Source organism: Podarcis cretensis (assembly GCF_951804945.1).
Source record: "Podarcis cretensis genome assembly, chromosome: 11".
NCBI classification, from domain to species: Eukaryota; Metazoa; Chordata; class Lepidosauria; order Squamata; family Lacertidae; genus Podarcis; species Podarcis cretensis.
In genome coordinates, this window is record NC_137180.1 from 4538848 (window position 1) to 4551169 (window position 12322).

The 12322-nt window shown below is 39.0% G+C and overlaps 1 protein-coding gene across 3 annotated transcripts in view; it reads left to right on the forward strand.

Annotated features, from left to right (window-relative positions):
* VPS13A (vacuolar protein sorting 13 homolog A) overlaps nt 1-12322 on the forward strand; it is a 150099-nt gene that overhangs the window by 100939 nt on the left and 36838 nt on the right. For all 3 annotated transcript variants that reach the window (XM_079995966.1, XM_079995964.1, XM_079995965.1), the window contains exons 43-51: nt 485-643; nt 931-1192; nt 2421-2581; nt 2909-3012; nt 4302-4599; nt 5937-6332; nt 7262-7366; nt 9352-9498; nt 11697-11825. In XM_079995966.1, coding sequence (XP_079852092.1) covers nt 485-643; nt 931-1192; nt 2421-2581; nt 2909-3012; nt 4302-4599; nt 5937-6332; nt 7262-7366; nt 9352-9498; nt 11697-11825 — 1761 coding nt within the window. The remainder of the gene's footprint in view (nt 1-484; nt 644-930; nt 1193-2420; nt 2582-2908; nt 3013-4301; nt 4600-5936; nt 6333-7261; nt 7367-9351; nt 9499-11696; nt 11826-12322) is intronic.

Below are 12322 nucleotides of genomic sequence, written 5' to 3' on the forward strand. Positions count from 1 at the left end.
GTAGTAGGGGCCCTGCAATATTAGTTCTCCCTCTCCACACATACCATACCTGTCAAGATTCTGAGCTTTTCTAGTAAATAAATTAACTGGAACTGAGGTTATGAGCCAGACTATTATTTAATGTATTTTTCACTTTTCTTTCACTATCTTTAGTCTTTAGGATTCACAGATACTTGAAAAGTTATGTATGGACTTAATTTCAAACTCATAGCCATGGAGGAGAGAACAGCTTCTGCCTGCCCACATTTTCAGTGGGCACAACGGAGCCCTTTATGCCACTAGAGCACGCACGCACACACACGCACACACAGACACCCCACCTCTGAGGCTCAGCAAAAGTAGGTAGAGGGGCACCTTCATTGTATCCAACATACCAAGAGTCTGGATTGCTGTGCCCATATTGCAAATGTTCTAAATGGCATCATCAGCTTTCTACATCTAGTAGTAATTTCTCCTCTCTTCCCCTCCCCTTTTTCTGTTAAAGATGAAGAAGAAAGCCAAGAAAGCTTTAGTTGAATCAGTTGCTGAAGAAGAACAATACAAAGTCCCAGAGTACAAGACAGTAATAACTATTTTTTCTCAAGATCAGCTGAACATTACATTGTCCAAATGTGGTCTACTAATGTTGAGTAACCTCGGCACGGTAATAAGACTTCGATTTTTGCATCTGTGACCTAAATAAAGTAATATGTTTAATTTACTGTGGTGGACAATGAAGGCACTGGATTGGGTAATTCCCTCATCACGTGACGGAGGCAGGAGCACAGAATTGTGGGAGGCAGGCTCAATCTCCTCTGTCACGTGATGAGCGAGTTACCCCATTCAGTGTGTTCATCATCTATCTTACGAATCTGCTCTTCAGGTCGTTCTTTTTTTAAAAAAAAAAGGTTGTTAGTTAATTAATTATTTCACATCTCTTTTTTTGGCTAGGCATTTGCAGAAGCAGCTTCACAAACTTCAGAAATCTCCAAAAAAGACCAGGCCCCCTTTGTATTAATGAATTCCTTAGGAGTCCCCACCACTGTCTTGCCTAGTGACTCCTTCAATGTTCTTAATGTTGACTCAAAGGGGAATTCATTTCATCTTGAAGATGGGCAAAGTCTAAGTATGGAGTATGTCAGAACCAAAAGTGATCAAGACCAGTTTACAGCAATGACTACCCTAAGCAGCAGAGTATTCTACATCTGGCTCAGTAAGTAGGCATAATATGTATTATTTGGTCTCTATAAATAAATAAACTTTGTTTAGTGTTAGGTCAGCAGTGGAAATTCCAGTCCACAAACCTTATTAAGCCTGCCGGGCCTGTCTATTCATGCCTATAACCAGGGCCAAATTTAAAAGTAGAATTGGGAACACACTCTAAGTGCACTCCTGATTCTTCCCTTCCAGCCACTGGCAAAATTTGGTGTCTTTTGAATTCTGTGGTGAGAGGAAAAGGCACCAAATTCAAAAAATGCTAAATTACACCAAAAAGGAAAAATCAAGAGTACACTTGGAGCATGTTCCCAATGCTTCCTTTACACCCACAGCTTGTTCAAGCTGCATGGCTCTGCATTAGGTATAGTGATGAAGTAAGAACTAACAGTTTACTTTAAAAAGTACATTTTAATTTTGAAATAAACTTTTTAAGGACATTATGTCTACTTATGTGGCCTGTCTCTATATTACGTCATTGGATATAATGTTTTTTTAATCCAGCCAAACATATTGTTCACTAACAGACTATCCTCCTCCAGATAGTTCAGTGAACATTCATATGTATGCCAGAAACAAATTACATTTTACTTTGGAGATCTGTGATTGAATCTCTTGATTTGTATTTTTCTAAGCACAGCTGGAATTGGATTGAAGTGAAAGGAGTATGTTAGCAAGTTGAGGGGCAATTTGCTTTGGGAATTTTTAACACAACAGGAAACGGACTAAGTGTTAGCATCTAGCACAAATTAGTGAACATAGGAAATGTTATCTACTTTTCCCACAACAATACCCCACCTTAATGGACATGTTGATATTTTCAAATTTTATTTTTCAAGGCAGGGTGCTCTCCTTTCTAGTACAAGTGCCCACGGATTTGATTTTTTAAAATAGCAACAGCACAGGTGAATAGCTATCCTCCTTTCAGTTACAAGGACAGAATATTTCACTAAAAGCACTGGGTCTGCACTGGTGTGAGTATAGAGCTAAGAAGAAAATGAATTTTAAAAAAAAACTTTAAAAGACCTCAGTCCATTCACTTCAACCTATAGTTTTCTCTGGATGAAAGTCCATCAAGTGGGAGTTTGCTGCCCTCTAACATATGAAAGCTGAAAATGCATCAAATTCAGAAAAATAGATACCTCTGCTTGCTTGCCAGTTCATTTTCAGGTCGTTTTCAGCAGTTTCATTTCAATACAAGTCAGTGTATTGCCTTCTGTTTCTAGCTCCTCAGAACCACTCCACTACAGAAAAGATTCCTCTGACAAAAGTGGGACGAAGTCTTTACAGAGTAAGACACAATGACTCTGGTGTTGTGAGATCTGTAGTTTGCCAAATTGACACCACTGAGGGGAGCAAGATGATAACAGTGCATTCTCCTATTCAGGTAAGCTTTTCTCACTAAACATGATGCCCCAGAGTTCATAAATTAAAGGTTTCCCCCCCCCCCCACCTAGATTATCAAGAGTTTCATTTTCATCCTATTGCTTGGCTGAGTAAGGATATATTTGCTATGTGCAGATACATTTTGATATAGAGGTGCTTTCAACCCAACAAGCACATATATACTAAAGTAGCACACACCTTTAAGAGAGCAGTACCCTTTGTCTTCTTGCACAGTTGAATAGGCCCCTGTTGGTGGTGGTCTTTGCTTATTAGTGTGAAAAAAGAAATTTTAGCATTTTATAATATGCACTGTTATTTTTCTGTATAGATAAAGAATCATTTTTCAATTCCCTTGAGAATATTCGAAGATGGAAAATGTTTAGGAATGGCTCTACCAGAGGATGAATTTAACATACCATTGACCTCTTACAGGTGATTTTTAACTTCCTTTTTTATTTTTCTCACTTCATTACATATTATATGAATGCTGACCATCCAGCTAATTTAAAATATATATAGTTATAGTTTAATACTATTGCTGCAGCAATATTCTATAGATAAACTGACTGTTTATTGGTATGCTGCCTTCCTCATAATTTATTCTTTCCAAACAGAACATGGAACAAGTGAACAAGTTTCACATTCTCACTAGTTTGATTCCACTTTAATATTACCCACTCATTATGGAATTATTCAATAATTATGGAATTATTGAAATGATCGATCTCTTCAATGCATACCTATGGACAACTAACTTGTCAAACAAATGTGCGTGTTCTTGGAGCAACTATCACAGCCACTGAAATCTTCCTCAAGCCCTGTTGTTACCATTTTATGCATGGATAAAACATGAATTGGGTTAGCATTGCATCCGAATCTGAGTTTGTCGATTTACTTGCTTACTGACAAACTGGTGTCAATATTGCGGTCTTTAAACATTGGCACTGTGACTACTCTCCCCTGATGCTTCGAGCTTATTTTAATGCACAAAATCATTGCAATTACTGGAGCAGCTCAGGGAGGAAAATAGTAAAGCAAATGATCTCACAGTGACCTTCCTATGAAAGCACGTGTTCCTCCTTTTCCTCTGTGAGCAGCCAAGGTTGCAGAAAGAAAAACAACTGCCTGTGCCTTAATAACAGTTGTATGAAAGTGGTCAAAGTTCACTATAGGACATCACTAGTCAAATTTTCACAGATTTCAGTTGCAGATTATTTTATGTATGTATTTATTACGGTTATATCACACCTTTCCTCCAAATAGGACCAGGGTGGTAAACAAGTAAAACAATAAAAACATCTTAAAACAATTCTGGTTCTGGAAAGTACTGGACACTGGGAAAGATCTTAACCTAAAAAGCTTGTTGAAAGAATTTTTAGGTGTCTGGAGAATACATTTTAGCATTCAGTGATGTATTCCTTTTATTGCTTTTAAATTGACAAGTTTTTATGGCTGCTTCTACAAGTGCCACATGCCTGTCAAATCAACCTGCTAAAAGTTCTGTCAAGCAACTACTGGTATGTGGTTCAAATTGATTGTGATTGTTTTATTTATTTCTTGTAAATATTTATTTATTAATTTCTTGAATGTTTCATTGACATAATAACTAACTTCAGCAGAACTTGTAAACATGCCATCTAAATGAGTCATTGTGTCACACTGAATGTTTTCAACTGGAAAGTGAAATGAGGATAATAATTGGTGTGCTTATTTATTTACAGAGCGCTCCTGTTTTTTCGACCAGTAGCTGATGAAGGCGGAACTTCTGGAGAATATGCATCAAGTGAAGGAGTTAGCTTTGATGAAATGGTGAAGAATTTTGGCAAAGTGTTGCAGAAGAAATGTCAGCCTACAAAATCATCTAACCATCCACTCATCATCAATATTGTTCCAATGCAAGATACGCTGATATCTTCAGTTTGTATAGATGATCAATGGGATTTACCATATGTTGTTCATTTATGGCCTTCTGTTCTTCTCCGCAATCTTCTTCCATATCAGATTGCTTATTCCTTAGAGGTAGTTTTCTCTAATTTTTGTTTTCCAATTCTTCTAAGTATATAAAAATACTATTTTATTGTCTGGAACATCACAGTGCATGTTACATAAATATAAAGCATTCTGGTGATATCCTAAAGTGTTCTATCCCTTGTCTAGAATTCAGTTACTAGCTTCCAAGGGTACAAAATTGACTTTGGAGTGCCTAATCTTTCTTAACAATCCTCCTTTCTAACTGATTCATGTCCACCTTTAGTGTACAGTTTGATTTACCTGGTTGCATGCAGAAGGCTTCCAAGACAATGGGGTAACTCCACCCACCCACCCACCCACAGCCTACAACAGGCAGGAACATATGAATTTGAATTTAATAGGGCAGCCAGCTCTTTAGAAGAAGAAGAAGAAGAAGAAGAAGAAGAAGAAGAAGAAGAAGAAGAAGAAGAGGAGTTTGGATTTGATATCCCACCTTTCACTCCCTTTAAGGAGTCTCAAAGCGGCTAACATTCTCCTTTCCCTTCCTCCCCCCCAACAAACACTCTGTGAGGTGAGTGGGGCTGAGAGACTTCACAGAAGTGTGACTGGCCCAAGGTCACCCAGCAGCTGCATGTGGAGGAGCGGAGACGCGAACCCGGTTCCCCAGATTACGAGAGTACCGCTCTTAACCACTACACCACACTGGCTCTCCAGTTCCTTCTCTGCTTCCCTTTATTGGTTATATTTGCCATTAGCTTATTATTTATGAATAAGAATTTGCAATCTTTCCCAGTTGTAACCTTTTTGTAATATCTTCCACATGTTTAATAAAATTGCAGGAGCAGAAAGGTATCTATTTAAACGCCTACCCTTAGAAACAATACTAAGGCCAACCAGATATTTATGCAACCTTTTATTCAAAACCTTCATAGGCATGTTTCCAAAGCAGCTTATTTCCAGTAACAGGTCCATAAGACTACAACATCAAATACAGTTGTACCTTGGAAGTCGGAACAGAACAGTTTTGCCAGTCGGAAGCCGTTTGGCTTCCAAAAGAACGTTCAAAAACCAGAACACTCACTTCCAATTTTTGATCATTTAGGAGCCAGAACGTTCGACTCCTAAGGCGTTCGGGAGCCGAGGTACGACTATAATTGGGAGGATAGATACCAACAAGAAAGATATGAAAGATACGGCATGGTGTCCAAAGGAAAAAACCTGAACACATGACATGGTTACCAATATCATTGTTATTGTGGCTTTTCAAACATAGTTGAAGCTAATGATAAATAATTGATCATTCCCCCATGTGTTTTGTATTTGAATAGAAATTGTTATTGAATTAAGGACTATATTGACCATATCTTTGAACTTTTCTTTCAAAGGGACACAGTACAGCCTGCCATACTCTAGAAAATGGATGTTCAACTCAGATTCATAACGCAGTATTAGATCAGAGCAAGCTGCAATTACATTTACTTAATTATCTTGGTAAAAATTGGACTGCTGAATACTACACTCGAATGAATCAGCAAGAAATTAGTTTCATCACATTCTCATGCATCACTGACGTTGACAGGACAGAACTGGATATTGCTGTGCACACAACCTATGCCACTGGACAAGTAATTATAGCAATTCACAGTCCATACTGGATGGTAAATAAGACTGGTCGAATGTTGCAGTACAAAGCTGATGGCATTCATCGCAAACATCCACCTGATTACAAGATGCCACTTCTTTTTTCTTTCCAACCAAAACACTTTTACCATAACAACAAGGTACCGTTTTAAATCTCAGAAAATTAAATATCTCCAGAGTCAAAATAAGTTATACAACGCATTAAGCTCTCAATATCGTATTCCAGGACTGGTCAACATGATGCCTTCTAGATGTTTGACTCCAAATCCCATAGCCCCAGTCAGCTTCACCAGTACTCAGGAATAATGTCATTTGAGGTCCAAACAACATCTGGAGGGCACCCAATTTTTCCTGTGCAGGGAAAAGGAAAAGCTCAATTTTTCCTTTTATTACCTCAACTTATTATCATGCAATACAAACTAATGATAGAATACATCAGTATATTTCATATATTGTGCTCTCTATTCCTACTAATAAGTGATATTATTACTTTCTTATATTTATAAGTTGGGTAGTGGGGATTTTTGCAAGAAGATTTTAAAAGAGAAGATGCTAGATAATAATGTCATTAATAAATGCATAGTTATTCCCAGTCAAGAAAAACCTAACCCTATTGTGCATAAAGAAGGGTTTGAGATGAAAAGATTCTCTAGAGCTGTTCTTGTATTTGGAAGACAATAGTTACTACGTATACAGTATGTTAAGCGTGAACTCTGATGCTCATTATGACAGCCACTAAGAAACAAGAGAGAAATATCATAATGCTTAGAGGAACTCCAAGGTTTGCAGAAGTACATAAAACCCATAGCGCGCAAAGAACCCAATGAGGACTTGACCATGCTCAGCACTCACAGAATGCTGGTGTCTTTTGTGGTGACAGCAGAACACCAGGGAGGATGAAATTGAATGTCCTGAATGAGAGGACATGGCTGGCTGGAACACTAGTCAGGAGTATGTAGGTTCCAGTTGCTGCCATCTATTATTCATTTTCAAATGACAGCCAGTGTATTTTTCCTTGCTTTAAATGTCATTTGTAATGAAGTGAGCATAACAAATATTCTCCTTACAGGTTCAGCTTATGGTGACAGACAGTGAACTTTCTGATCACTTTTCTCTGGATACTGTTGGCAGTCATGGTTTCGTTAAATGTAAGGGCAACATAAACGATTACCAAGTGAGTTGGTTTAACTAATACTGTTAAATACATTGTAGGCATAATTCTATGCATGTTTAATTGAAAGAAAGGCCATGCTATGTTATGACATGACATGTGATATATGATTTCTTTAACAGTCTACAAGCAAAGCATAAGTTATTCCATCAAAGATCAAACTATGGCTGGCATTGTAAAAGCTGGGTTTTCCCCTCTCCCTTCCATTCTTTACTGCTTGCCCAATAATCTGACTGTCTTTGCAGCATTGTAGCATTGGCATCATCTAAGCACATCACCAGCTCTCTTACCATTGGCTACCTGCATGAACTGGGCGAGATGTTTTAGTTTGTGGGGCTTCATATCCAGTGGAAAGGGTTTTATACTGTCGCAAGATACTAGACAGGAGCAAAGACTTGTGGGAAGCAGGCTGGACTCAGTTTTTCCTCCTGTCTAGACGCAGACAGTACATTCCTCCCAGCTCTCCTGACTCAGCTAAGTTTTTTACTAGTTTCAGAACCCCCTTTTTTTTCTTTAGATTTACCTTATCATTTTAGTTTTACAGTTCTTTGTGTGTTGTGGTTCCCCGCCCCCCAAACCCCTTTCCTCTTTACATTTGGTTGTTCCGCTTATATGCCCCCTTTCTTTTATTCCTTAGTTGTTTACTTACACTGATAAATTTTCCAGAACCGGTGCCCTTGCCACAGCACCAATGGCCGTTCCCGCCTTCAGGCGCAGCGGCCCACTGCCAGCACGCTCTTTTTCTTTCCCTCAGCAGCCTCTGCGGCCACTGCCATTTTTGGGGGGTCACAACTTTATTTCTGTCTTTTGTTTTGGTGTGCGCACTACTTGTGTGACTGGTGGTGTGGTGTTTGTGTTCTCCTGTCCTGATTTAAAAACAACTTGGCCACCTCCTCCCAGTTTGCTGTTTTTACACTGGCAACGGAGTGAGTGTCCCTGTCACATCCCTGCCTGGCTGCTTCCATTGGCCTTTGATCTTGAAGCCTGCCTGCCTGCCTGCCTGCCTTCTGGTTTGCTTTGGCGGTGATGGAGTGCCTGCCCCTCGTCCTCATCCTCCTGGTCTGCAGCTGTGACAAGGAGAGAGTGTGTAGCTTCTGTTTCCCACCCACTCCTGCTCCATGGTGTGGCAAACCAAGTTGAGTGGTTTGGCATGAGGCTTTTGCCTGCCTTTTCTCCTGGTCCACGGAGTGGCAACCGGAGACCTTTGGGCTGAATATGTGCAAAACTCCGTTTTGTGACTGACTACTCCTCCCACCCCCCAAAATGTGGATGAAATTCAGGAGTTCAGAGAAAAATGAACAGCAGAAGGACACAGACAGTGCATTGTTAAACATACTAAATCAAAACGTGCCCAAAATTCTCCCTTCACCATTGAATGAGAAATCAGAATTCTGTTCCTCCTAGTGCTCAAAGGCAGGAAACCTCACTCAAAGGAAGTTGATCTGGAGTGGCAGTTTGCTCTTGTCTTTGTCCAAAGCAGTCTCTCTTCTAGCTTGTGCTGCCTTTCTGGCTTCTTCTATCTCAGGCACTAGCTTTTTGGAGTGTTTTTCTGAGTTACTCGTTTGTGCAACTGCTTCCTCCCTAGTTGTTGGTCTTTGTATTTTCGGATGAAATTGTCTCTTAGTGTGATTACCTTTGTGTGCTCCCTCAGAATCATGCTTGAAGCCCTGGAAAGTTTCTGCTAGTCATTATAGGCAGTACTGACAATAATGAGCTAGATGGACCAGTGTTATGCTTTGGTGTAAGGCAGTTTCATGTGGTTAAATATATGTTCATTTGCTCCAAGTGGTGTTGGGGAGCTAATCATATGGATGTTTATGACAGAATTTGCATTGATCTGTAGAATGCTGTGTGAATTGTATCCCCCAACTCTTCTTGCAAAAAAGTTCACTGATTGTGCAAACAACAATAACTACACACATACAGTTTGGGGGAACCCTTAATAGTAATGAGACTGATGTACACTAAACATTTTTTGTCTTTCCCAGGTTGGTGTCACTATACATAACAGCAGTTTCAACATCACTAGAATAGTGACTTTCACGCCTTTTTTTATGATCACAAACAGAAGTATACATACTTTAGAAGTAGCTGAAGAGGACAGTGAAAAGTGGATACCAATAATTTCCCAGCAGGTAAGTCTTTTGGGATCTTTTTTATTTTGAATTTCTTCTAGTATCTGGGGCACTTGTAAATCATTTCTTCTTCCCATCACACACACAGTTCACCACATAAAGTGCTGCTTATTCTAAAGTTGTCTGATTCTGAACTATACTATGCAAGCTTAAAAATAATAGAAGGTTTAAAATCCTTTTTTCTTTGCCTATCTATTTCCTTTGCTATAAACAGCAAAGGAAACAGTTGCACTACGAACTGTATATAGCACCCTATTAGTAGCTTATGTTAATAGCAACATTTATTCTGTCTTAGTCTTCATTAGCTACTAAAATGAGTTTGACCAAACTGTGGGAGGCAGTGGAAGACAGGAGTGCCTGGCGTGCTCTGGTCCATAGGGTCATGAAGAGTCGGACACGACTAAACGGCTAAACAACAAGAAGTCTTCATTAACTTCAATATAGGATTCTGTAGCCTTGGTTAATTTTCAGTTCATTTGTTCTCCCTCCCCACCTTTTTTTTAAGCACCAATTTGGAACAAAGTGTTGGCATTAATGTATTCATTCTTACACATCAGAAATTAACTAAGGGTTAATAGGCTTAATCCACTGGTTGTCTTTGCAAGCCGTCCTGACCTTTCTTGAAAATGTACTCACTTGAGCAAAATTAGTGTGTGGAAATGGGAAGTGATGACTACTGTAATTGGCAGCAATTCCTATGAATGCAGTGTTTGAGGGGAAAAGAAATATCAGACTAATTAAAATTGCTCCTAAACATGAAAACAGTCTGGTCAAACTTAAGTACTTCTATGTTCCACTGAACTAAGTTAAATGGGTGAAATTGTGGTATTTAATGGTACTTAAACTTCGGCTTGCCAAGTCACTACATTTCTCCAAGTAATCACATACTTATCAAGGCTCTTGTTGTTATTGCACCATTTGTGTACATAGAATCATAGAATCATAGAGTTGGAAGAGACCACATGATGATTTCCAAAAAGGATGGAATAGGTCTGTTGCCCATAGCATGTACAATTTAAAAATGCACACAAAGAAGGCAACAAAGGAAGGGAAAGGAAATTGATGGAGGGATAAACAAGAGAATAATAATTTATTATTTCTATTACATGTTCTTAACTAGTTACCATAGGGCAGAGGTAGCCAACATGGCTTCAGATAATGTTGAGCTACGCCTCCCATCAGCCCCAGCAGTCATGACCAGTGGTCATGAATGACGAGAACTGAAGTCCAACAGCATTTGAAAGGCATCATATTGACTACCTCATGTTATTCAGCTATTTACCAAAGGCTTTGAAGGAAAGGTGGGGTTTGAGGAGAGATTTGAATGTTTAAGAGGTAGCCTCACAAAGGCATTCTAGGGAGTTCTTCCAGACACAGTGGACTGCACAGAACAAAGGATGGAGTTGAGGGAGCTGAGGGTGATTAAGATGGATGAGCAAAGGTTTGTGATGGGATAAGAGAGTGAAGAGCTGGGGTGAGGCTAGCTGGGGTTTTGAAAGTGAGACAAGATTGTTTTGTAGGGTCCTGGAGTAGACAGGATTAGAGATTTAAGGAGAGGATTTTTGCAGTTGGAATTACAAGAGCGATGAATAATTTTGTCAGTAAAGTTGAATCGATTTAAGGGCACCAAGGTGATACAGTAGAAGAACAGAGATGACATGATTGCAATAGTGCAAATTGTGACTGTTTTGTGGGAGACATTCAGAGTGGGTTAGCCTCGGAGAGTAAACAATTCTTAAAATGGCCATTTCAGAATAGTTACAGTCCACATATTTATACAAATAGTATTAAATGTAGTCTTTGAGTGAGGGCAATGCCCTTTGCTTCTGAAAGCCTGAGTGAGTATGCCACATTTTTTACTTTAGTGTTCTTGTAGTTTTCTTCTAGTTTTATGGTACTAGCCTGTGCAGCAAAATGCCAGGCATAAGCTGCTCCATGCGAATGGAATTTATCTCTATCCACCTGCTCATTTGTTTTTACCTTACTCTTACTAATGTTACTCATCTTCTAAAGAACAGATCCATGCAGATTGATTTTTAAAATAATTGTTTCATCTCCCATGTCCAAATGATGTTTAGTAATAGCATCACAATCCTTAAAATTACTTAATATTAAGGTAATATTAAGTAATTTCCATTAAGTATTTTCCATTATGTATATCCTTTACAAAATCATGTATTTATCCTTTTCTTCCCCAGTGCACTCCGTTTTGGCCTGAAAAAAATGAAAGCAAGTTACGTGTTAGAGTAGAACATTCTGACATTCCACCAAAAATTATACGGTTTGATAAGCAAGAAAATTGTTTGCTGCTACATTTAGACAACAGGGTGAGTAGCATAATTTACTAGCTACATAACTTTTAAATGCATGTTCTACCTTTATCCAAAATGTATAAAATTGAAGGGGATTGCCATGAGTTTGATCTCAATTCCAACCCAAGTTAGTTGCACTTAGCTCCCATTGAAACAACTAAGACGTAAGTTAGTCTTGATAACCTATCTTTTCATATTGATTTCACTGGAAACTAAGTGCAACTATCTTGGAGTTTAATCCAACAACTAACTAACTTGGAGTGGAATCCAACAAAGTACAGTCATACCTTGGATCTCAAATGCCTTGGCTCCTGAACAAATCAGCTCCCAAACGATTGAAACCTGGAAGTGAGTGTTCCAATTTTCGGAAGCCAAACATCCAGCGGGGCTTCTGATTGGCTGCAGGATGCTCCTGTAGGCAATTGGAAGTCATGCCTTGGTTTTTGAACGGTTTCGGGAGTCAAAGAGACTCCCAGAACGCATTCTGTTTGAGAACCAAGGTATGACTGTCG